The sequence below is a fragment of the Nicotiana tomentosiformis genome, chromosome 1, assembly GCF_000390325.3.
Source record: "Nicotiana tomentosiformis chromosome 1, ASM39032v3, whole genome shotgun sequence".
Taxonomy (NCBI): domain Eukaryota; kingdom Viridiplantae; phylum Streptophyta; class Magnoliopsida; order Solanales; family Solanaceae; genus Nicotiana; species Nicotiana tomentosiformis.
In genome coordinates this window covers 73,510,755-73,537,597 of record NC_090812.1, presented here as the reverse complement: position 1 = coordinate 73,537,597, position 26,843 = coordinate 73,510,755, and the positions used below count along the sequence as shown (strand labels likewise).

General features: G+C 35.9%; 2 protein-coding genes across 2 annotated transcripts; both read right to left on the bottom strand.

Annotated features, from left to right (window-relative positions):
- Positions 1 to 2,308: 2,308 nt before the first annotated feature.
- On the bottom strand, positions 2,309 to 5,827 carry LOC104106399 (B3 domain-containing protein REM16-like). The gene is made up of 4 exons (XM_009614942.4): positions 5,554 to 5,827; positions 4,727 to 5,111; positions 4,522 to 4,640; positions 2,309 to 2,988 (listed from the first exon to the last, which is right to left on the bottom strand). The coding sequence occupies exons 1-4, from the start codon at positions 5,632 to 5,634 to the stop codon at positions 2,722 to 2,724; spliced, it is 852 nt and encodes a 283-aa protein (XP_009613237.1). The 5' UTR covers positions 5,635 to 5,827; the 3' UTR covers positions 2,309 to 2,721.
- A 1,710-nt stretch (positions 5,828 to 7,537) lies between these two features.
- LOC104106400 (uncharacterized) lies at positions 7,538 to 19,001 on the bottom strand. The gene is made up of 15 exons (XM_009614943.4): positions 18,533 to 19,001; positions 16,711 to 17,113; positions 16,004 to 16,181; positions 15,782 to 15,921; positions 13,423 to 14,296; positions 13,133 to 13,233; positions 12,794 to 12,938; positions 12,645 to 12,713; positions 12,503 to 12,548; positions 10,837 to 11,288; positions 10,614 to 10,693; positions 9,820 to 9,955; positions 8,708 to 8,888; positions 8,168 to 8,250; positions 7,538 to 8,080 (listed from the first exon to the last, which is right to left on the bottom strand). The coding sequence occupies exons 1-15, from the start codon at positions 18,630 to 18,632 to the stop codon at positions 7,958 to 7,960; spliced, it is 3,111 nt and encodes a 1,036-aa protein (XP_009613238.1). The 5' UTR covers positions 18,633 to 19,001; the 3' UTR covers positions 7,538 to 7,957.
- Positions 19,002 to 26,843: the final 7,842 nt, after the last annotated feature.

Sequence of the window (26,843 nt, the reverse complement as noted above, 5' to 3'; positions counted from 1 at the left end):
GTTGAAATACCTATCAAATTTTGGGGATATCGTGTACTTGCTGCTGTTTATCTCATTAACAGACTGCCTAGCTCTATCATTGATAACAAAAGTCCCTATGAAAGATTGTATAGCAGAAAACCAACATTACAACATCTTAAGGTTATAGGCTGCTTATGTTATGCTAAGATAATTCAACAACATAATAAACTAATGCCTAGATCAAGACCATCTGTACATATGGAATATGCTACAACTCAAAAAGGATACTTATTATATGATTTAATATATAGAGTATTCTTTGTAAGCAGAGATGTTCAATTTAGGGAAGGTATATTTCCCTTCAAGAACAAGCAAGGCAACAACCAGTCTATATTCATTCACCCCAACATAGAAGACAACTTATTTCACACTACAGATTCAATCACATATCCTACAAGTACTGGAAGCCACATACATACAACTCAACAGGAAGTTCTTACACCACCAGAGTTCACACAAGATCTCACACAACATACTGAATCTATTCATTCAGAAATCTTACAGCAAACTACTCAACATACATCAACCATACAATCACCAATAATTCAAGTATCACATGCTGTTCCTATTAGTCTTCCAGATCAGCCAGATATCAGAAAGTCATGTAGAGGAAAGAAACCACCTATATGGATGAAAGATTTTGTTTCATTGAATGTTCATCAAGATGAACCTTATGCCATATCAAAATTCCTGGCCTATGAAAATCTAACATATAGATATCAAGCTTATTTGACAGCTGCTTCAAATATTATTGAACCAACCTTCTACTCAGAACCTGTGAAAGATCCTAGGTGGGTTGATGCAATAAAGACTGAGATTGAAGCCTTACAAAACAACCACACTTGGGACATAGTATCATTGCCTGAAGGTAAGATTCCAATATGGTGCAAATGGATTTATAAGATAAAGTACAAAACGTCAGGTGGAGTGGAAAGATTCAAAGCTAGGCTAGTGGCAAAATGATTCAGTCAAAAGGAAGGAATAGACTATCAAGAAACCTTCTCTCCAGTCATAAAAATAAAGGCTGTAAGGACTGTACTGGCTCTAGCTGCTACAAGGAATTTGCATATACACCAAATGAATGCATATAATGCTTTTTACAAGGAGATTTGTTTGATAAAATTTACATGACTCTGCCACAAGGATTCACAAGTCAGGGGGAGAACAAAGTGTGTAGACTTATTAAATCCTTGTATGGCTTAAAACAAGCTCCACGTCAATGGAATGCTAAGCTAACAGAAGCTTTACTAGGCTCTCAATTTCAGCAAAGCCAATATGATCACTCTCTGTTCTTTAAGAAAACTACAGAAGGCATTACAATGGTATTGACTTACGTAGATTATATGCTCATTACAGGTGATTGTCTGAGATTAATAGAGGAAACCAAAGCAAATCTACATCAAGCCTTCAAAATGAAAGACTTAGGAGAATTGAAATATTTCTTAGGCATAGAGTTTGCTAGATCAAAACAAGGAATATTTATGCATCAGAGGAAATATGCCTTAGAACTTATTTATGAAATAGGTGTTGCAGTTGCTAAACCAGCAATTACACCACTGGATGCCAATATGAAACTCACAACAACAGAATATGATGAACATCTTAGAAGAACTAAGCCTACTGCACTGTTAGATTAAGAACTGTCAGATTCAACTCCCTATCAAAGACTGATAGGTAAACTCCTATACTTAATAATGACAAGGCCAGACATCTCATTCAGTGTACAAACACTAAGTCAATTTTTACAAAAACTAAAGAAATCTCACATGGAAGCAGCTCTAAGAATTGTGAAGTATATCAAGAACAGTCCTGGACAAGGGATACTATTCTCCAGTAAATGCAACAGCACAATTTCAACATATTGTGATGCAGATTGGGTTGCTTGCCCACACTCAAGGAAATTTGTCTCAGGTTATCTAATCAAATTTGGAGACTTCTTAATATCATGAAAATCAAAAAAGCAAATCATATTTTCAAGAAGCTTAGGAGAAGCTGAGTATAGAAGTCTTGCAGCAACTGTGGCAGAACTTATCTGGCTAGTGGGGTTTCTAAAAGAAGTGGGAGTTGATACCCAACTACATGTGGAGATATTCAGTGATAGCAAAGCTGCAACGCAAATTACAGCAAACCTTGTTTATCAAGAAAGGACAAAACATATCGAGATCGACTGTCACTTCATTAGAGAAAAAATCATACAAGGTCTAGTCAAAACAACATACATCTCTACTAAAGAACAACCTGCAGATCTGTTGACTAAGGGACTCAACAAAGTTCAGCACGAATATCTTTCTTCCAAGCTAGATGTTCTTAATATATTTTCAGTACCTAGCTTGAGGGGGAGTGAAGAGAAAGATGTAACATAGCTAGTTAAAAGAACGGCATTAGAGTAATTTCCTACGGTTAATTAGTTAGTCCCTAACAATTACTTTAAGCTGTTAATGTCAGTTAATTAGAGATGGAACTAATCCTATATATATATCTCTAATATTTGTACAGATGCGGGTAATGCAATGAAATACAATTCTCTCATTACACACATACTTCTCCTTCTCTCTATTTCTCTGCTTCTTCCTTCTTCTTCAACTAGGTAAGCACCCATTATCAGTCCACAGGCTAGTCAATGTTAAGTAGCTACAAAGTTCAGGAATCAGGTTCCAAGACATTTCATCAAATTACTAATATTTATATTCTTGCACATTTTTATGCAGCAAGTTTCAGTAGAGATTCAGGAGGATCGTCGAAAACGGAGACCTTCAGTTCATTTGTATTGACAAGCTGAAAAACACAGACATCTCCTTCTTTAAGTTTGTTATCTTTCACAAACTGTTTCCACCCTCCACAAAAAGCATGGTATCCTTTTTGTAATATACAATTCACTTTCCATTGTTTTCCTTCTGAATTACTGAGTACAACTGTTGTCTTATTGGCTGATTCTGAAAGTTGTTCACACAAAGGCTTTGGAACATGCTGCATTAGAATAACTTGGTTAATAAAATATAGGAAAAAAGGGTCGGATATACCTCTCTACTATCAAAATTATTTAAATCTATCACCCACCGTTCACATATACCCCGCCGTCCATCAAAGTTTTAAATACACCCATTTTTAACGGATATGACACGTGGCGACCTCTAATAATATTTCCCAACCCGGAAACAAGAAAAAACAGACTAAAACCCATGTCTGACCGACCCGTTTCTCTCTTAAAACCTTTTAGTCTGGTTGGTTTTTTTTGTTTGTTTCTGGGTTAGAAAATTCGGCAAAGGGCCAAATATATCCCTCTATTTTCGAAAATGGTCTAAAAATACCTCTCGTTATACTATTGGATTATCTATACCCCGCAGTCATACTTTGGGTTCAAATATACCCCTCATTTAAACGGAGGATCACGTGTCATCGTCCTGTTGGTCAATTCTAAATATCTCCTAATTAATTAAAAAGACTCATTACCCACACCCGAAAAGCAATTTTTTTTTGTAAAAACTGAAAAAAACTGAAATTATTTTTACTAAAAACTGAAAAAATGAAAATATTTTGTTTTTCAGTTTTTACAAAAAAACTGCTTTAGAAAAAACTGAAAAATATTTTCTAAAACAATATTTCTGTAAAAACTGAAAAAAAAAAGCTGAAAATCAATTTTTCAAAGCAATATTTTTTGTAAAAACTGGAAAAAATTGAAATATTTTTTACTAAAAACTGAAAAACATGAAAATATTTTTCTTTTAAAAAAAGCTGAAAAATATTTTCTAAAACAATATTTTTATAAAATCTGAAAAAAAAACTAAAAAGCAATTTTCTAAAGCAATATTTTTGTAAAAACTGAAAAAACAAATATTTTTTTTTCAGTTTTTAGTTAAAAATATTTCAGTTTTTAATTGCTTTAGAAAATTACTTTTCAGTTTTTTTTATAGTTTTTACAAAAATATTGTTTTAGAGAATATTTTTCAGTGTTTTTAAAGCAGTTTTTTTGTAAATACTGGAAAAAAAAATATTTTCATTTTTTTCAGTTTTTAGTAAAATTTGTTTTTAGTTGTTTCCAGTTTTTACAAAAAAATTATGATTTTTCGAGTATGGGTAATGAGTCTTTTTAATTAATTAGGAGATATTTAGAATTGACCAACAAGACGATGACACGTGTCACTCCGTTTAAATGAAGAGTATATTTGAACCTAAAGTATGAGTGCAAGGGTATAGATAACCCAATAGTATAACGAGGGGTATTTTTAGACCATTTTTAAAAGTAGAGGGGTATATTTGACCCTTTGCCGTAGAAAATTTGATTAGAGGCCGTCACATGTCATGTTTGTTAAAATAGGGGTATATTTAAAACTTTGATGGACGGCAAGGGTATATGTAAACGGAAAGTATATCTGGAGGATAGATTTAAACAATATTTAAAACTTTGATGAAGGATCGGGTATATGTTTTACATTTCATATAGCTTACTGGTCACAAAAATCAATAAAGCATGGAATTAAATTAGTTTTAGAAAGTACTTACTATGAAACAGGACTTGTTCACATTGTAGCCTTTCAAACATTTCACAAATTGAGGAATATCTGGAGTTAGAAGGACCTCAGTTTTCTCAAGTGCAACTTTTTTTCTTGGAGTTTCATGTTCTGAAGAAAACACAACATAGCACATTGAGTTAATTCAACTTATTACGCTGTAATAAATCATAAAATTACAAATTAAATCACCAGACCTGTGCCATTTTCAACGTCCACATGAGTCTGTTTAGGGAATTTGGAATTGTAAGGGTATTTTGGTGGCATTTTCTGGTTCTTGTCCATATCAAATATTGAAGCTTTTTGATTTTTGTCCATGTTTATTGACTTCACTTCTCTCTCCATTCCATTTTTGCTGAAAATTCTTATTGTAAATTGTAGAGCCCCGTCGTACCTAAACAAGAGAAACTCCCCACCTTCTATATGGTTATCTTTGTGGAATTTCTCCCAACCTTGGTTTATAAGCAACCCATTTTCATCAATGTGTAATTTTACATTCCAAGTGCCTCCAGAAAGACATTTCAGAGTTGCTTTATCAGGTGAATCTTCTGAAATATGCCTTAGAAAATGGGCTGGTATTCTCTGCAAATTAAGAGAGAGTCAAAAGAGTAACATTAGATTTGTTTGGTATGACAGAAAAATATTTTGCAAAAATGTTCTCTAAAATACTTTTTTAGGGAACATGGTTGTCATTTTCCTTCACAATTATCTCAACTCTTATTCTGCAGCTTTAACCAACACTTAATCATTCTTACTCAAAAAAATCTATCACTATTCTATACAATTTGCTAATTGTATTATCAATCTTTTATACTATTTTTTTTTGGGAAACTATTTTTCACCTTCTAGTCAAACTGAAAAACATTTTTCAGGAAGATTTTTTGAAAAAATGACTTTCTTGACATACTAAAAACTTCCTCAGTAGCAGCTCATATAAAGATCGGCAGAGAACATATTAAAGCAGAAAAACAAAGAGAAAAGTAGGCATATGCTTGTAAAATGATGAAGGAAAGAAGAATATTACCAGTTCACTCTTGACTGTAGGATTAAAAATCTTGAAGAAGACTGCTCTTCTATCTATCTTCTTTAAGGCGTTTTCTGTCATCACAAAAGCAGTTGCACTGGTCTTTTAATTTAACAACATCTCTTTAGAGCTAAAGTTTTATTACAGGACCTAGAGTCTTTATATCAAAAGGAAATTAAAAGAGTGAAATAATGTCCTTTAAACGTTCAGTCTTACCTACATTATTATTATTATTATTATTATTAGAATTGATCAGATTTCCTTATTAGGTTATAATCATGGAGCAATAATGAAGATAAGTTGCAAAACTAAATACCAAGAGAAAGAAATATGAAGATGGCAAATTTTCCCAAAAGGAAATTAAAGAAAAAGTAGTAGAAGAGGTTGTTGATTCACATAATTGGAGGGTAGGACCGACCTTACAAGAAAAATATAGAAAGTTGCTAAAAATAGTGTCTGAAATGCATGAGAGGATGGGAGGATTCAGGAACAATACAGAGCAAACTGATGGTTTGACACCAATATGGCGTTTACGGCTTGGAGTGGAAGTAGGAGAAGCCAAGCCGTATTATATTCTAAAGAGGATTTTCACATGCAAGCCATATTGCGTCTGCAACATAAAAATCAATCCCAAGCCGTGTTTTATAAGTCGGGGGCGCCTCCAGGCATGGGGATGGATCTTTAGAATTTTAATTTATAAACTAATAAATTAGCATAATAACATAAAAACTATAGAGAGTACATTAAAATCTAAGATGATTAAAGAAACTCATAGAAAATAAAATATCTAGCATGTTTGTACCAATATAAACAATCAATAATGTTAATGTTACTACGTAATACAAATAAAGTATAATGTCTTAACTTTCAAATAATAAGAAAATTATAATTTCTTAATAAATATTATTGAACTAAATATTTTACCTTCCTAAATGTTACTTAATAATTAATAAACTTCACCAATTCTGTAATTTAAAACATTTCTCCTTCATGAATAAGTACAAAATTATTTTCAAATAACAAAATAATAAAAGTTTGATAATTTTGAGAGACACATAACTAAGACATGAAGCCCATAGCAAGTGAAGATATAAATTTTCGTTATCTATTTTAGAAGAATATTCAAAAAATATTTATCCTCACAGTGTTCTCAGTTAGTAAATATGCAATATTATAACTCGTTATTTGATAAGACTTTATCTTTTATTTGTTAAAGAATTTTGAAGGTCTACAGTGCTAATTAGGAAATTTGACATATGATTTGAGTAAGAACTGTTGGGCGAGGCCCGAATGTTGGACGTTAGATGTGTTAGAACGCGCAGTCGGGCGCTTGAGGCGTAAGCCTCATAAAATTAAGCCGACTGCGCTTGAGACGTAAGCCTCATAGAATTAAGTCTCACACGTAAGTGACGTTTTGATAGTGCCCTTCCCAGCGACGAGTCCCAAAAAAAGCCTTTAAAACACTGATCCCAAGTACATGTTCTACATTAAGTATGTAATAGCATGAAAATAAAAAAACTGACTGAATCCAATCAAATTGCAAATTAAACTTACTTTCCTCTTTCAAGCTTTAAATTTTTATACAACGACGGTAAAGAATTTTTACACAATCTTTATCTTGTAGTTGCGCATAAAGTTTTTACAGAATCAGGCAACTATTAATATTGAATGTGGGCAAAATCTAAGAAGTTATGTAGCATGCTTCAATCGGCCAAAACTACGACTTCCGTTAAAAATTTATACGGCTAAAATGAACTAAAATCAATTCCTTCATTCTTCCATTCCTACAGGTGTAATTACGATATCCGTTGAATTGTTACAGCGCAGTCCTAGCAATTAGTTGCAATATTTCAGAAAGTAATTGAAAGGCCCAAGCCTGTTACAGTTGAATGTGGAGCCAAAAGCCCAGTAGTATAATTTTCCTCTGTCCCCACTAGATCAAAGGAAAGGTCAAGGAGCCAGCAGCAAAAACTAAGAGATGATATTAAAGCAAAATTTGGACTCATAATGAAGTGAATTTAGTATGACTAGCATCAGCCCGACTGGATATCATCCAATTGAGGTGGTTCCAAATGAATATACAAGACTGCACACCAAAACCGACTACTGTACAGATTCTAATGCACACTGTACAATAAGAAGCAAAAGTAGAGCATTTGTTCCTACTTTTGGCATCCCATAAAAGAATTTCCTGCATTCCAAGATGCTAGACTGAAAAAAGAATGAATCTGACAAAATCAAGTCACTAAGTTTTCATACCCCTGCTTAGATTCACTCGCCTTCCCAGCTTTTCAGGAGGATTTGGAATCTATAGCCAGAGAGCCGAGTTAACGAGCTCATTAACTTCTTTTCTTTATCAAGTAGCGCATAAACATAGTTACTGAGAAAGAAAAAGTGCCATAGCCTACACAGGTTGAGCTTGTGCCTTTTCATGGATATCCTTCACAACATCCCTCAGCTCAGGGAAGACTGATATTAGTACAAGTTCAAGGACACCATATGTAAGCTGCTTTAAACAGATGGTAGACTGCACATACAATTCATTTGTCATTGTTAGTTCAGCGGAAAAAAACATGTAAATAGGAAACCAATGTTCTCGCAACGAGGTCTTTACCTGAAGGAAATAATACAAATCTCTAGCACAACGTCTGTACTGCTTGTGCCCAATTAAGCTGACCAATGTGGCGGGAGCACCATCTAAGAATTTAAAGAGGAACTAGTTAATAATTTCATCCATGGCCCTCTCAAGGCTGGGCGGCTAAATACCCCAACTGTCTGTCCCCCCATACCCCCCCCCCCCCCACAACCCCCCCCCAAAAAAAATTTAGAGTTGCAGGGCAACAGGGTAGGGCCAGCTTTGGTTAAATTGAACAGGGAACCCTAACCTAAGTGAACATGAAGTCATGAACCACCCAGTGGAAGTAAGGAATTGCGTGAATCAATATTTGAGCAAGACATCTACTACTTGCTAGCTGAAGGAAAAGTGTTACAGTTTGAAAACAATTTAAAAAGAAGCAACAATGGGAGACGTTTTTTACTTCTGCACAGTCAGTTACATAAAAGAGTAGAAAATGGCATTTTTAAGGAACTTCCATTCATACAATAGGTAAGAAAGTAATGTTGGCAATTCATGCACAATCGAGAGCACACTTACCATAGAGCATCTTTTTCACATCACTTGCTCTACGAGTAGCCTCAAGCTGTTCCTCAAAAGATCCTGCCTTAGAGACCTTACTTCCTACAGGTTGTCTCGTGGTTCCTTGATCTGGTTCGCGATTGTTGATTTCAACTGGATTTCTTAATTTTATAAAGAAAATGCCATTCGGCCAGAGAACCTAGGAACCAAATCAGCAACAGACCCAAAAAGTCACTACCAAATGATCCTTCTACATAACTTCCTCATTTTATAATCTTAAAGTAGCACAATGATGACACAAGTGAAAGTCGAGAAAAAAGCCAATAAGCAAAGAAATTAAGATGATATAGCCAAGTTCCATACATTATGAGTATAGCATGCTCCATTATTTTAGTTGACTAAACCACATTATAAATCTTAGTCTAAAAACAAACATTATAAAGCTTACAAACAAATATAAAGGTGCATACTTCTCAACATTTTATGTTGCAGCACAAAGTAACAATTCTTTCCCGACATTGATTTCCAAATGCTGTTCTCTTTCCATCAGATAGCTATTTTCACATATGCCACATCAAGTTCAAAATAAGTATTGCAGTAAGACATACTATTTTACAGAAGTTGCAGCAATTATAGATGGCAGACTTTGAAATCTAATAAGGAAAAGACTTAGCTGTAAGTGTCATGCTAAATGATTCAAATACAACATTAAATACATTAAAATAATAACAACAATACTATTACCATTTTCAAAAAAAATAAAATAACTAAGTTTATGATACCAATGATCAAAGATCGAATTATCAAATATTCACGAATTGCCACATTCATTTATTTTATAAAAAAATCTCAAAGAGGAAATCCATGGGTGTAAAAAGATTTGAGGCATAACATGTCAAAACTCCCAAAAGGGAACCTGCACTAAGGTTTGCTAAAAAGGGACTCTGCACCATTGTCCTTTTAGGAATTCCAAACTATGTCTCTTCACCAATCAACAATATTTTCCATTTGTCATTTAGTTAATGCAATCTGTAAATAATGTAACTTCAGAAGCAGAAGCCAAAAAGAATTTGGCTTCAGATGTAAGCAATTAAGGCGGAAAAGTTACAATCAGAAAACTAAATGCGTACATCTTTAATCCATCCGATTCCCTGAGCAATAACATCCTCTCTCCGTAGCCAATGGATTTGCCTTAACAGCCAATCATCAATAGCATCCTCCATCATTAACTGCATTATTTCCTTTGATATCCAAAATACTTGTCTTCTGCAAGAACAATAATGGCTATGTTAGATGTTCTTTAATGATGGCATATCATGGAAATAATATGCATACAAGATATCTTTCATGCAGTATCAGCAGTTTTAAACTTGCAATAAAGTTGACACCAAGCAGAGCAATAATGCAGAGACAAGAAAAATGGGGAATGTAGTTGACGGACATACAAACCCCTATATTTAATGTGCTGGCAGCCAGAGAGGGGTATTTTAATAAAAAGCAGGGTTATTTTGGATAAACAAAAAGTAGATACATTGCTAACCTGCTACATGAATCTACTACCTTCATGTCGTAGGTCAGGAAAACATAAATATTAAAAATGTATAGATGTTCAAAATCTGTGAAGTCCTGGACAGCCTTCTCTCCTTCATGTATTCCATTGGAAATATTGTGCAAGCTTTAGTAGTTCAGCTTATCAGGATGGAAGATTGTAATTTTGGCATAATTACAAATCAAATGTTATATTTGACCCTTCTAAGTCATTTTTAGGAACCAAATTAAGCATGAAAATGTTAAAGATGGATGATGAAACCGGTTCAATAGTTAAACTATTAAAGAGAAGTTAAATGTAGGAAAACAGTTCTCAATTTGATACCAGCAGGGAATGCAATAGGAAGTAGAGAAGTACAAAACATGTTGTTGTCACCTTAGCCAGCCTCTTCTATTCAGCTGAAAAATCTTGTCCACTAAATTCAAGATAGGTACACTTAAATTGGGCGGTGTCCACTGAAAGAAAAAAAACACCCATGAAAATGAGTAAGTAAAACTGAAGCATGTGAAGCACCCCTCAGCTGGAAGGAGAAATATATCAGATGAAATACTGTTGATATCATTTGATCAGAAGGTTGACAAGAACAAGATGGATATACCTCTGGTGGCACTCCAGCTGGATCCTCTTGTTGACTGGGAACTACTGCCAAGCTTGTGTCTGGAAATCCTCCAGAACCGTACTTCGAGTCAGCCGCTGAGCTTCTCAGCTCTTCGTCACATTTAACCACCCGAGGGGGTAATCCTTTTGAATTCAACTCATTGTCCGAATGCCACCCATTAGCTTCTGAACTAGGTCCTACTTCCTCCTGCCCGTGGCTTCCATCTTTATCACCATCATCATTGTCAGAAAAGCTATTAAGTGACTCGGAGGTACTTTGGGTTAAAGCCAGTTTATTCATTTCCTCCACATTCCAGGACAAATTTCTGTCTGAAGTAGAGGTAGTAGGTTCATAAGAAGAAGATGAAGGAGAGCCAACAACTTTACGCATCAAACCATCAGAAACGCCTTTAAATTGACGCACAATATCATCCACAGCATCATCCACGTTAACTGTTGTCACAAAGGATAAGTTCAGTCAGATTTTAACAAATAAAGTAACTACCATACACTAGGTAACTCACTCATTATGTTCATGCTTAAGCAATCAGAGAAAGAGAAAGTATATATTAAGGTAAAAGAACAGTCATCATTAGTAGTTATTCACTTAGCTGACGGATTGAATGTGACATTAAAGCTTCTTAAGCATTGGTACACCACAAAGGTTTCATTAGTGAACATTTTAATAACTGCTCACTTAAATCCCTACACAGAACAGCCAAAAACCTTTCCTAATAAATAGCCTTGAAAATAATCCATCCTCCGCCTTATTTTTTATGCATGGAAATGATTTTATCCATTTTATAGTCAAGGAGTGGTGGTGCCAAAATGGTCCAAGAAAGGCCAAGAAGAGGAAAATTAAGAGAAGAAACTTTGGTTGAGAAACGGCATAAGACTGCCCTGCTGAGGTCTATCAAGATTGTAGCAGTTCTGATACCATGTGAAAGTTTGAGCATCCAACCCAAACCTTAAGACATAAATGAAGTTGCCAAAGACCTTATAAACCTAATTGGATTTCACCATATACTCGACATGTGTAACTGACTCTAAGGTTCACTCATGTATTTGAATGTGGACTTACAAGTGCGAGAATGACCTACAAAGTTAGGCTCAAATATCATGTGAGAGAATGATAAAAGAGAAAGATATATTGATAACTTGACAATTCAGTGACTAGAAGACATTCATATTTAAAGGTGTCAAACATAATACACATGGTGTACTTGTCCTACACGGGGCAATATCTAACTTAAGAACTTAACTCTTTTCTAACACAATTCAATGAGCAACTACTTCAGGTTCACGACTGGAGATGCTATAATGTGAAAAAAAGTAACACAATGTTTTGCCTCACATTGTGATTTAATTAGTACATCACTCTGTTCAAACTAGTTTTACAATTTAGCAAAACGGACTCCCCAACTCACTACAAGAATATTGCATTTTTTGCAGTTGGAATCAGACATCCACACTGCATCCTATGTGAAGAAACATGGTACAAGTTATTCTGGCCTTCACTGGAGATTTATTATTGCAATCATCAACAGGAATACCCACAGCACTCCATGTCTACGAGTATATAGATGTCAAAATATCCAAATGGAAACACCACTCATCATCACATAAATAAAGAACACAAACATGTTGGTTGAGAGAAGTTGAAGTACCTGCCAGTGTTCTCATCACTGAAGAAGATTTTCCAAAGGAGTAGTTCTTCATAGACACATATCAGGTATTAGTTTGGGTTAAAACAGCCTAGATCTGTAGGAAATAATGGTAAAAGACCTAACAAACTCCAAGAAAACATACCTTGGAAGAGGCACTGAGAAAATCCCACACTTCATGTTGCTCAGCCACATTGGCAATTGACAAGAGATCCTGTTGGAGAAAAGAACATCTAAAGCAACCAGAAGGCACAAAATATTCCAAATCGATATAAAAGCAGTGCAGAACCGTACTTGCAGATATTTGTCAAGCTGAATGCAACGATGATGAACGAATGCATCTTCTGTACTCGATGAAAATATCCTCTTAGGAGGCAAATGTAACGTGTAATTAGGAATATCCTTCAGGTGTCTATGCAATCTCTCGAAGTTCCTATATCTGCTTAAACGGCACCCCAATAGGATGATATCAGCTAAACAAAGCCAGAGCGAAAGTTGAGAAAAGAACTTGTTCAGTGTTTAAAGGAACTTCTTTAAATGCAATAAAAATCATAACACAATAACATGAATTGAAGATGTTTTCAGATGACAAGGCACCATTAAGTAGTTAAAGTATGACCATAGAAACAATACCTTCTCTTTACGAACCAAGTGTTATTATTGGCATCAGTAACTGCAATGGAATATACAGCAAAAGATTTTGAGCCCAGCTTCTCAAAATATGCACCCAAAACCTAGGGGAGGAGGAAACAGTAGTGAGCGACAAGAATCTTAAAAGGCAGAAGGCAAAGGTAAGGATTTGAGACATAGCTCATGAAGTTGATTATACAACACCACACAAGTTTTTAATTTCTTATGAGCCAGCTTGACCTCTTGGGACATATGTTGGAGTACGAGGAAAAGATTGAGGAGAATGCACATACCCTGCACTTCAGCTTTGGACGATGATTTCCCTCACCACGAATCACCATGTCTGAAGCACTCATAGTGCTGGGTACTGGATTGTTTCTCCTATATTCTGCACTATAGAATTCTGATATAATGGATCCACCACCTTTGTTCATAAGCAAATCTTCAGTATTTGATTGGATAACTAAATCAGATGTACTATTTGATCTCTTCAGCCTAGTCTTAGTCTCATATGCAACAATGGCAGAAGCATTGTCAACATCATAGGAAATTCCTCCCTTGGATGGCACTTCCTTTTTCAGCTCTTGAGACAAATGCAGGGCATGACTTCTCTGATTATGTGGTTGATTTGGATCGTGTTGTTTATCTTCCATTTTCATGACTACTTCAGACTTCTGAGTTGGTAATTCTTTTCCCGCATCTTTTCCACTGCTTACTGCAACCTTTACTCCAGGAGCCTGAATTCCTCCCGAGGCAGAATACTTTTGGATTTTTTTCTTATAATTTCTGCCGATTGCCCACATGTTTTCAAGATTTTCAGGCATCAGAACTTCTGTTCTTCTCTGGGTAGCTGCTTCAAGGATACGAGCCCAGTCAGCAGGCCTTGGATGATTAGCCTCATCTTGAATCGAACTAGAAATTGAACTTCCTGCATTAGCTGATGATTGCTCTCTTCGATGGTCATATTGGCAGATTGAGGCATCAGTCCCTTGATTCTTGGTAGGTTCTTTCTGTTTATAATCAGTTTCTGAACATTTTACAGTGTCTGAGGGAGCACCCTGATTGCGATTGTGGCTTTCTGCTTCAGTCGATTTACCATCGCCGGACTGCTTACACCCCTCATCATTATATGCAAGGAAAATGTATTCAATCAATTCATTAATATACCTGCAAGAAAATACATCAAGTCCAACAGCAAATCAGTGAAAAGTTGATAAGGAACAGGTAATTGAAAATGGAACAAGCCAGATTGATCAACCAAAACACAAGAAACTTAATGAACTGCAAGAAACTTCCCGTTACACAAAGCAAGGCAGTTATTTATACTTGAGGGGGAAATGCAGCTAGGATAAGATGTCCTCGATTCAAATTATCAAGAGAATCTAACACCAACGCGATCATAACTTTTTGTTGAACATATTCAACATGTACGTGGCATTATAAAGGATAAATTAAAAGTATCATTTGTTCCTGACATCTGAAAGGGATATTGGTTTGTCTTTCAGATTGATTAGAAAGTCGTATCAGGACAAAGATATGCGTTTGAAATGTCCTTGAGGAAATAGTTCCCTAGATAGCAATGTTACTGGTTAAGTAACCACTAGACCTTTCAAGTTCTCGTTTCCATGAGGATAACATAAAAATGCTCTGTAAATTGTACTAGTTCTTTGAGCTTCATCCGATTGTTTCAATTCAAATACTTATCTATGTAAGCTGAAAACATATACTGTGTGCCTCTGACCTAAATCTTCCTCCTCCTCAAACACCAATGCACCAACAAAAACGGAAAAAGAAAAGAAAACGAAACAGAAGCTAAACCCAAAAATATGCTGAGGCAGGAGGGTGAAAGGTGAGTAGAAGAAAAGACTTGACTTTCCTTGGTGTAAGCATCCATCTATCTATAGAAGAAGTTATTTTCATCTCTCCCAGCCTCTTCCTATTTTCTTTTGTGTGTGTTCGGCAAACAGCCTCTCTACCTCCACGGGGTAGGGGTAAGGTCTGCGGATACACTACCCTCCCCAGACCCAACTTGTGGGATTTCGCTGAGTATGTTGTTATTGTTGTTGTTTGGGTGGAGCGGATCAAGATCCTCTCTCTTGTTTTTTTTCCAATCATCTCAGTACTCAAAAAGAAATAACATATAGAATCAGGAATAGAGCAAAAAAGAATCATCAAGAACTCCTAACCATAAAGAATGACCAAGAACAATCCAACCTTTGGACTAGCTGACTTAGTCGTTCAAGTGTAATATATTGATGACATTCTAAACATAAATACTCAAATTTCATAGCTATACAGACCCTGATATAATGACCAACAACGACTCTGAATCTAAGATATTCCACATGAAAAACATAAAAAATACTCGATACCCCTAATTGTGGAGGTAGTACAATGCGTCTTAGCTCTCACAGGTAACATTTAGTCATTTATTGTACAAGTAAGGGACTAATCAACAACTTTAGATCTTACAATAAATTAGCAGCTATAAGCCTCCTCCTTCTCTAAGTAATGCAAAATATACATATAACCTTCTATTTTGCATGGTATAAACCTAGACAACTGAAAGCATAACAGATATACATTAGACAAAGTTTTGTATACTGAGACAATTGAATTTTGATGATACACATTCGCAAGAGATTAACTCACCCGGGGCTTGCAAGATTCAGAAGAGGCTGTACCACTAAAGAAGTTAATAGTTCTCTGGCAATACATCGAACTAAGGGGCTTTGTGCTTCCCTGGGTCTTAGCACAACAGCTAATATTCCACCAATGAGCCGTTGAAGTACCTATAAAAGAAGCATTAGATAGCATGCCGAGTATGCCAACTGAGAAAGAGACAATTTTTCCATCAGAACACTCCACTCACACCTTGTACTCACTCTCAGCTGATATCAAAGCAGGGTGAAGTTCTTTAGAGACCAACAGATGGTGCTTCAACCTTTCATCCCTTTCTTCCGAAGACAATGTACCCATGACATCCACGCCAATAGCTGTTTGGTTCCTGCGGAAAAGGTCTAGGTGATCTCCTATCAGGTCCACCACATCCCTAAAGAATTAAATAACTTGGTTCAATTGCTGGTGACTCAAAATCAGTACAGCAGTCACGAATTTGAGAAACAACAGATAGAATAATGGAAGAATTATGTCTAAGAATGGCAATGGGAGCAACAAATCAAGGAAAGGCCCCACCCTGCCCGTAGAGGAGTGGAAGAGAGGGTGTATTAAGTGGGAAAATGGGCACAAATGAGGGACTGTATTCTTTCATGACTAAGTTATTGCCAATGTAAAATATAGTTCACAAATAGGATAACAAGTGAATAGTGAAAATAGTTAGCGCAAAAGCATCTCGTCTTAAAGACTTCATATTTTCTTTTGTAAATTCTTTGGATGACTTTTTTCTTTAAATTCAATTCTCTCAAGCGTTACAACAGCAATTAAAATCTGAGAAAAAGTTCCCCATTCTCAAGACTAGTAACCTTTAAGGAAGAGAGGGGATGGGCCGGTCATGGGGATATGTGTTCCCTGCCCCATTGCCATCTCTATTTGAGTCAGAGAAATGACAGGGAAATAAATACCTTGTCAACAGTTCTACAAGGTTAATTCCTTTCACTCTTCCAGATATTTCACCAAGGACATCCATGATTATTTCATGTATCAGCTCTGGTGCCTCCCTGTCAGGTGTAATATCCGAGTACCACAAATCAATCACAAAATCATGCAAAACCTTGTCAATGAACTCCTCTGCTGCTGCCTCTACAAGTGGAGAACCAATTTTCCTCTTCCATTTCAGTGTGGGTGGTGAGGTAGAAAGTCGACTATCATTCACAGATAGCTGCTTCTTTTCTAAGTGTGCCAAGTATGTTGGTGGTCGCACATTCCGAACTTTCCAACGGAAGTCCACTTCATTAAACAATATCCGTAATCCAAAAACCAACAGTACAGCTATAGGTAGATTCATCCACATCGATGTACTGGTGTCTGCGATCAAGAGTTGAATCCAAAAACTATCATAATGCAACAATAGAGAGCAAATTGATGGTTGTGGCAAACAATTTACCAGAAACATTGCAAGGAAACTCAGAATTAAGTATGATAATTCGGTAAAGAGACTCAAAGAAAGATTGGTTCTTGCCATACAAAGGGTGGTACTGGTAACAAACTTGCAAATTCATCCACCTTATTTCCCTTTTCCTTATCCCCTTTTTCATGAAAATTTTGATGAAAGCTACCAAATCTATGACCCATCTGGTCATCTCCAATTATGCAGCTAATATTGGGTTCACATTTTATGACAACCTCTATGTTCTAAATCTTATGATTTGATACTAGAATGAGACTTTTAACCATGGTCACAACAAACATCTTTATAGTCTAGCTTTTTTTGTGTTTTCAGAGTCATCTGCTAGACAAGCAACAGTCTTCCGTGAATAACTCTCTTTGTTAGCCCTTTTTTTATCAAGTAAGGATTGTTAGCCCTTTATTTTATAAGTAACTTCATGAATAACTCTCTTTTGGCCCAGGAAGTAAGATCAAATATATATGTAAACCAGACACGAAATAGACTAGACTTCAAGTGACAATAAGGGTGCCTTAGTGCGAGGCGGGCTGTTCACAAGAAGCCACTACAAGTTCTCCCTTCTAACATCTCACTAAAGGTAACTCGCTCAGTAGCAGTTAGATTAAATAACTTTTTTTGAGTTCCAAATGTAATTGCTTTGCTGAAAAATACAAATTTGAAGTAGCTGAAGTGGTCAATAGAACAACACACCAGAAGACTAAACATATCATATTAAAACAAAAGGGACAAAGAATCAATAATTTGAGAGTTTTTCTTTTAAATTCAATCTCGCACGGAATTGAGTTCACTTTTAAGCATTTCACTACAGTGCCATAGCCAGCCCAATGTAAAGCTCCAACAAACACAGTAAGCAATGTCTTAATCTTCAGTCATAAAACACTACTCGAGAACACCACAAAAGAACATAAGAAAAGAGAGTTTAAGTTATATACACCGGCATTGTAAGCAATTGTTTACACTATCACGTCATCCAAATGATATCTACAAGTCTCCTTAAAATGTGGAATTTGTAATCTTGAAAAATAAGACAAGTTACCTCTACAAGACCTAATGGTGTAAAAATTGCTTACATGTATACAACTTAAACTCAATTAAGAAAGAGTCTTTTCAGGGCCATTGATCAAAGGAACGCCAAAACACGTATGAAATTATTGTGATCAAAATAGTGAAAGTTACACAGGTAACAAATTATCAGAAATAAGATGAGCAAAAAATGAAAAATAACGGAGTACCAGAAAGACCCTAATGGGCAGTGTATTTTTCTACTAAGAAGATACATCATGTGAAGAAAAAAAAGAGAAAATTGAAATTGAACTTACGTGTTAAAAAGTAACAGACAGCAAATATACACAAACCCCACCAAACCGTTCGAATTTTTACTTCTTCAATCAGATCTTGCAAGGTCTCCATGGCCTTCATTGTCTCAAACCCTAGAATTCTTCCAAGAATTTGAAACCCAATAAAATCCCAAAAGATTAGAAAGAAAAAAGAAATTGGAATCTACTGCATCAAAATCGATTGATTTAATAGGACACAAAAATCTGGTCCTAGTCAATTTTTCCCCAGTCGAAAAGCTTTGAGACCAAGAAGGAGGAGAAGATTCTGGGATCCTATGGTTTTCGGTTCTGTAGTTGGTTGCGGTGGAAGAGAGAGAAAAAAACGTGGGAAAAGGAGAGGTGAAATCGTCGTTACCAGTTGGAGAAACACGTTAGCCAACCTTTGTTTTGAGTTGGCCAACCTATTGATGTTCGATTCTTAATTCTACCACTGTCCGCAATGTTAGTTTGATGAAATTTGCCCTCTATGCTCATTTATTTTAGTCGTATCGTAATTTGACATTGTCTAACTTGTACAAAGCAATATTATAAATTTTAAGCTTTAAAACTTTCATGTGACTATTATATTTTTATTTTATTATTTATAAGCGGTTGTAACAACTCTAATATACAGATCACATTGGTAATATTATATTGATGGTAAAAGTAGTAACTAACAATGGTGGTAACTAACTATACACCTCAATGAAGTAGAACAACATTAAGGGAACTACAAAATGCAAAAGCCAAGATAGGAGAGAACCAAGAACGGAATGAGAAGCTTGTTGAGGTTTTTGTTTTTAACATGAAATAGTCTTAAAATGAGGGTGAATGGGAAATGGAGGGAAAATTAAATTTTTGAGTAAAATTTTAAGTTTTCCCCTCTTGACAATGAGACATTGTCCCATATTTGAAGAGGAAGAGATTTTTGGTGGGTATATATATAATTGCTCTTCTTGTAGCTCTTAAAGAGTTAAGAAGAAAGCAAGCCTCGCGCCGTCGTCGTCGTCGCTCCCTCGGCTCGGCTTCGGCTACGGCTTCGGATTCGGATTTGGTCAATTGATTGATTAATTTTTTGGACCAAATTTAATTGTTAATAGTAAATATTAACGTAAGATTATCCGCATTTGTAACGGATATTTTTCAATCCGTGTATTGACCACAAGGCAGCCGCCTAATGCTCTTCCCACCAAGAATGTGCTTGCTCCACCATGGAGGGTGGACGATTGTTCTTCTTCAACAATGGCTGCTATATATATGTGCAACAATTGTTGAAGAAAGACACACAACACACAATACACAAGACTGAAATCGCTCAACAGATTTGGCTATACATTGCACTCCTTCCTCTCAGCATTTCCATACGATTTTCTGAGTTTCTACTCCTTCGTTCTGCATTGTTTTTAACTTCAAACAAAGCAATTGTAAGTGTGATTTGCTACCGAACTTTGTGTTCGCTGAAACACTGGGGTTTGAAGTACCGCTACACCAGTGTGTGATTCGTTCTATCCTGGGAGAAAATAATCTATTACCTTGGGTATTAGGAGGGGATTAAATTCCTTAAGGAAACACTGTGAATTCAGTGGGCTCGAATTATTTATTGTTTCATTACGATAACTTATATTTTGCAGAATTATTATTTACATATACAACAATATTGGCGGGACTAACAAGCTTAAGGAATTTAATAATTATTTCTGTATTTGTGTTATTCTTATTATTCTGCAAACTAAAACCTTTGTGGTTTTGTGTACTCCCGTTTTGGAGAGTAAAGCCTTCGTGGCGTTTTGTTGGAGATTAAAATCTACGTGATTTTTACTCCAGTTTGAAAATGTGTATTAAACGTTTCTTTGTGTCATTCTTTTACAGGTAAAAATGACGACTGAAAGCGAAAACCAAGCTATTCCGATGGTGACTGCCAACGCATCGACAAGCCGAACACCGGCGTTGGCACCGGCAGAAAAACCCGAAAAATTTTCCGGGATTGATTTCAAGCGCTGACAGCAGAAGATGTTCTTCTACTTAACTACGTTATGTCTACAGAAGTTCATCAAGGAAGATATTCCTGATCTGCCAGATAAAACTCCAGAGAATGAACGCTTTCTCGTGATTGAAGCGTGGAAGCATTCTGATTTTTTATGCAAGAATTATATTCTTAGCGGACTGGATAATAATCTGTATAATGTATACAGTAGCGTGGAGACGTCAAAAGAATTGTGGAATGCGCTTGAAAAGAAATATAAAACTGAAGATGCCGGGATGAAGAAATTCGTTGCCGCAAAATTTTTGGACTACAAAATGGTAGATAGCAAGTCTGTTATTACCCAAGTCCAGGAATTGCAAGTGATTATTCATGATCTACTTGCTGAAGGTCTTGTCATCAACGAAGCATTCCAAGTAGCAGCAATGATTGAGAAGTTGCCTCCGTTGTGGAAGGACTTCAAAAATTATTTGAAACACAAACGAAAGAAAATGTCCCTTGAAGATCTCATTGTTCGGTTGAGAATCGAAGAGGACAATAAAGCTGCTGAAAGGAGAGGCCGTGGAAATTCAACAATAATGGGAGCAAATATTGTTGAAGATAACAAAAAGAGGAAGAAGGCTTCTGGTCCGAAATACAACCCAAGCAAGAAGCGGTTCAGTGAAAACTGCTACAACTGTGGGAAAACCGGACACAAATCTACGGAGTGTCGTGCTCCGAAGAAAGACAAGAAAAGGGGTCAAGCAAACATGGTAGTAAACCATGATGATGTTGATAACTTGTGTGCCATGCTTTCTGAATGTAACTTGGTGGAAAATCCTAAACTGTGGTGGTTTGATTCAGGAGCCACTCACCATGTTTGTGCAGTTAGAGAAGGTTTTGCTACTTATGCTCCTGCTGGACCCGGAGAGACAGTTTATATGAAAAATGCTTCAATAGCAAAAGTTGAAGGATATGGTAAGATATTTCTGAAAATGACTTCTGGCAAGGTCATGACTTTGAACAATGTCCTTCATGTTCCCGAAATGAGAAAGAATTTAGTCTCTACTGGACTTCTTGTTAAGTACGGTTTTAAGTGCGTTTTTGTGTCCAACAAGGTTGTCATTAGTAATAATAAAATATTTATAGGAAAAGGTTACCTCACCGAGGGCCTTTTCAATCTGAATGTAATGGTTGTGAAAAACAATAATAATATTTCAGCTTCTTCTTACTTACTTGATTCAAATGATTTATGGCATGTACGTTTGGGTCATGTCAATTATAAAACCTTGCGGAAAATGATTAACTTGGAAGTACTGCCCAAGTTTGAATGCGAAAAATCAAAATGTCAAACATGTGTGGAATCTAAGTATGTTAAATATCCTTATAAGTCAGTTGAAAGGAATTCAAATCCTTTAGACTTAATTCACACAAATATTTGTGACATGAAGTCAATACCATCTCGCGGTGGAAAGAAGTATTTCATAACTTTTATTGATGATGGTACTCGATATTGCTATGTTTACTTACTGAATAGTAAAGATGAAGCAATAGACGCATTCAGGCAATACAAAAATGAAGTTGAAACGCAACTTAACAAGAAAGTTAAAATGATAAGAAGTGATAGGGGTGGTGAATATGAATCTCCTTTTGAAGAAATATGTTTAGAATATGAAATTATTCATTAAACAACAGCCCCTTACACGCCCCAATCTAATGGGATTGCGGAAAGAAAGAATCGCACATTAAAGGAGATGATGAATGCGTTGTTGATAAGTTCTGGATTGCCACAGAACTTGTGGGGGGAAGCCATTCTTACGGCTAATCGAATATTAAATCGAGTGCCCCATAGCAAAACTCAATCCATTCCATATGAAAAATGAAAAGGAAGGAAGCCCAACTTGAATTATTTTAAAGTGTGGGGGTGTTTGGCAAAAGTGCAAGTTCCTAAACCCAAAAGGGTAAAGATAGGACCGAAAACCGTTGATTGTATTTTCATAGGATATGCGACAAATAGTAAAGCATATCGATTTCTGGTTCATAAATCAGAAAATCCCGACATTCATAATAATACGGTTATAGAATCAGATAATGCTGAGTTTTTTGAAAATATATATCCGTATAAAAAGGAATGTGAGTCATTTGGTGAAGGATCTAAACAACCTCGGGAAGAAATAAAAGAAAGTACATGTAATCAGGAGGATCCAAGACATAGTAAACGTCAAAGAACGTCTACTTCATTTGGACCAGATTTTGTGACTTTCTTATTGGAGAATGAGCCTCAAACATTTAAAGAAGCTATGACTTCTTCGGAATCATTGTTTTGGAAAGAGGCAGTCAATAGTGAAATAAAATCCATATTGAACAACCATACATGGGAATTGGTTGATCTTCCTCCTGGAAATAAACCTTTGGGTTCTAAATGGATTTTTAAGAGAAAAATCAAAGATGATGGCACTATTGATAAATTCAAGGCAAGGTTCGTAGTCAAAGGGTATAGACAACGAGAAGGTCTAGACTACTTTGATACATACTCTCCAGTTACAAGAATTACGTCCATACGGATGTTAGTAGCATTAGCTGCAGTGTATGGTCTTGAAATTCATCAAATGGATGTTAAGACGGCCTTCTTAAATGGAGAGTTGGAGGAAGAAATTTACATGGAACAACCTGAAGGGTTTGTGGTTCCAGGTAAAGAAAAGAAGGTATGTAGACTTGTTAAGTCTCTTTACGGACTAAAACAAGCACCCAAACAATGGCATGCGAAATTTGACCAAACAATGTTGTCAAATGGTTTTAAGATAAATGAATGTGATAAATGTGTGTACATTAAAAATGTTCCAAATCACATAGTCATTGTTTGCCTATATATGGATGATATGCTGATAATGAGTAATGACATTGCCAACATAAATGCTACTAAGCGTATGCTCAATAGCAAGTTTGATATGAAAGACTTGGGAGTTGCTGATTTAATTCTAGGAATCAAGATCCATAAGACTCCTCAAGGTCTGGCATTGTCACAATCTCATTATATTAAGACAGTACTTGAAAAATTCAAGCACTTGGGTTTTAAAGTTGCAAAGACTCCAATTGACGTGAATCTTGCATTAGCAAAGAATAAAGGCCAAAGCATATCACAATTGGATTATGCTCGTGTGTTGGGATGCTTAATGTATATCATGAATTGTATACGACCAGATATAGCTTGTGCTATAAGTAAACTGAGTCGATATACGAGCAATCCAGGCCAATCTCATTGGATGGCAATGAAACGAGTTTTGGGATATTTAGAACATACCCAGAACTTTGAATTGCACTACAGTAAATTTTCTGCGGTGATTGAGGGATACTGTGATACAAATTGGATCACCGGTTCAACTGATTCTAAGTCCACGAGTGGATATGTATTCATTATTGGTGGAGGAGCGGTATCTTGGAAGTCGTCCAAACAAACATGTATTGCCCGCTCTACAATGGAGGCTGAATTCATAGCCTTAGATAAAGCCGGTGAAGAAGCTGAATGGCTCCGGAATTTCTTGGAAGACATTCCATTTTGGCCCAAACCGTTGGCACCAATATGCATACATTGTGATAGTCAAGCGGCAATTGGAAGGGCTGGGAGCGTTATGTATAACGGTAAATCTCGTCATATACGACGAAGACATAAAACCGTTAGGCAATTACTCTCTAGAGGAATTATCACGATTGACTATGTAAAGTCAAGTGATAATGTGTCGGATCCACTTACAAAAGGCCTAACTAGAGAGGTAGTTGAGAAATCATCAAGGGGAATGGGGCTATGGCCGAGAACAAGTCATTGTGGCGGTAACTCTACCTAGAAGACTGGAGATCCCAAGATCTAGGTTCAAGGAGATCAAACAAAGTCATTAATGACGGTTCAATATTGTCAAATAAAATTTTAGTCCGTTCTCGTGATGAGACAATGTTCAGTACCAAGGATAAAGCATTAAGGCTTTTTAATGATTTCTAAATTTAATACGGGGTATATCAAAAAGTGTATCTACAGGATGACACGTTTAGGAATCACCTATGTAAGTGTGAAGTGTTAGCCGCTTCAAGGAGAACTTTGTAAGGCCAGTTCTCTACGCACCTATGAAACCAGGCGGTGTTCATGGCTGAAACGAATACAACAATGAGAACCAAAGACGGTTAAGGGTTGATTGTGTGACTTATGGTTGTCTAGTTTACACCAAAAATCGACGGTTCAAAGATATCAAATCTACCGATTGACCGAGTATATCCGACATAAGTTTACTACAGAAAGTTCAAAGAGAAACCTACTTATCCAGATGCGATTAATCCTTGCTTGTAAATCACACAGTTTTTTCATGCATACTTCCGTGATATAGCCATTCCCCATTCATGTGGGGGATTGTTGAGGTTTTTGTTTTTAAGATGAAATAGTCTTAAAATGAGGGTGAATGTGAAATGGAGGGAAAATGAAATCTTTGAGTAAAATTTTAAGTTTTTCCCTCTTGACAATGAGACATTGTCCCATATTGGAAGAGGAAGAGATTTTTGGTGGGTATATATATAATTGCTCTTCTTGTAGCTCTTAAAGAGTTAAGAAGAAAGCAAGCCTCGCGCCGTCGTCGCTCCCTCGGCTCGGCTTCAGCTACGGCTTCGGCTTCGGCTTCGGATTCGGATTTGGATTTGGTCGATTGATTGATTAATTTTTTGGGCCAAATTTAATTGTTAATAGTAAATATTAACGTAAGATTATCCGCATTTGTAACGGATATTTTCCAATCCGTATATTGACCACAAGGCAGCCGCCTAATGCTCTTCCCACCAAGAATGTGCTTGCTCCACAAACAAGCTAATGCTTGCTCCACCATGGAGGGTGGACGATTGTTCTTCTTCAACACTGGCTGCTATATATATGTGCAATAATTGTTGAAGAAAGACACACAACACACAATACACAAGACTGAAATCGCTCAACAGATTTGGCTATACATTGCACTCCTTCCTCTCAGCATTTCCATACGATTTTCTGAGTTTCTACTCCTTCGTTCTGCATTGTTTTTAACTTCAAACAAAGCAACTGTAAGTGTGATTTGCTACCGAACTTTGTGTTCGCTGAAACACTGGGGTTTGAAGTACCGCTACACCAGTGTGTGATTCGTTCTATCCTGGGAGGAAATAATCCATTACCTTGGGTACTAGGAGGGGATTAAATTCCTTAAGGAAACACTGTGAATTCAGTGGGCTCGAATTATTTATTATTTCATTACGATAACTTATATTTTGCAGAATTATTATTTACATATACAGCAATATTGACGGGACTAACAAAGTTAGATTCAGAATCGAAAATATTTTTCTCAATAATACTTCTAGTCCTTTTAACCGGTTGTCAATTGGGTCTGGGCACGCGCATTGCGCGTGTATTCCATGTGAAGATCATTTTTTTTTTGTAAAAATCACATAATATATCGTTGAAAAGATATAAAAAGTTTTATAAACAAATTATCTTTTTTATCTATTACTAAGCTAAATCAGATAAATGAAGATTTGGTTTATGAATACAAATAGAACATTTTCAAAACCATAGTATTGAGGATTTCATTATCCTCATCCGAAAATGGATCTGGTGAGACATAGATAATCAAGATTTTTTATTCAAGATCTTGTTTGAAAGTAATTAATTGCATCATCAGTAATCCTATTTTACTCAATTAACTAATTTTTCTTTTCATCGTTCTTATATTACACAAGTTAGTCTACTTTGTGAGTCCTTAATTGGTTCTAAAAAGGTTTTTGAAGTTTAGGAAAGATTTTTTAGGAAATGTGCATGTTTGTTGCAAGTGTTTTTAGAAATTTTTGATTTATTACCAACCACATAAGACTCAAATGAGGAATAGCCAAATCAAGCTTAGCAGCCTGTAAACAAATTCTGAAAATAATGGCTTAGGCAACATTGATATTATTTGTTAGGATACAAGAAATAACAAATCATACAGTTAATACTGCAGCTTCAATGTGTTTGCGAAAGAGTAACAGAAGGGATAAATATAATGTAGCAATTAAATCAGAAAATAACTCTGCTATACGAAGTTAACCAAATATTCAACTGAATAACTAGGGTTTTATTCAACCAAAATGAAATCCACCTCCAGGGTAAAAAAGGAAGCAACCATAAATATACAGCAAGACCAAAACAGCATCTCTAGAACCTTGGTGCTTCATGCCATCATCTAGTTACATAAAGTAGCAAATTTATAAAATCAACAATCAATCCAATGTTAATTGAATAACTTTTCCTAATGCATGTAAAATAGCAATTCTTGTCTTCCTGTTGAAAAGAACAAGAAACAAATTTGTTGG

Excerpts from the sequence above, each read along its gene's own strand:
- LOC104106399 (XM_009614942.4), bottom strand. The coding sequence starts at position 5,634 with ATGACAGAAAACGCCTTAAAGAAGATAGATAGAAGAGCAGTCTTCTTC. Across the intron at positions 5,112-5,553 it reads CTACAGTCAAGAGTGAACTG|AGAATACCAGCCCATTTTCT; the intron begins GTAATATTCTTC and ends CTTAATTTGCAG. Across the intron at positions 2,989-4,521 it reads TGAACAAGTCCTGTTTCATA|CATGTTCCAAAGCCTTTGTG; the intron begins GTAAGTACTTTC and ends ATTCTAATGCAG.
- LOC104106400 (XM_009614943.4), bottom strand. The coding sequence starts at position 18,632 with ATGAAGGCCATGGAGACCTTGCAAGATCTGATTGAAGAAGTAAAAATT. Across the intron at positions 15,922-16,003 it reads CAGCTGAGAGTGAGTACAAG|GTACTTCAACGGCTCATTGG; the intron begins GTGTGAGTGGAG and ends CTTCTTTTATAG. Across the intron at positions 10,694-10,836 it reads CAGCTGGAGTGCCACCAGAG|TGGACACCGCCCAATTTAAG; the intron begins GTATATCCATCT and ends TTTTTCTTTCAG.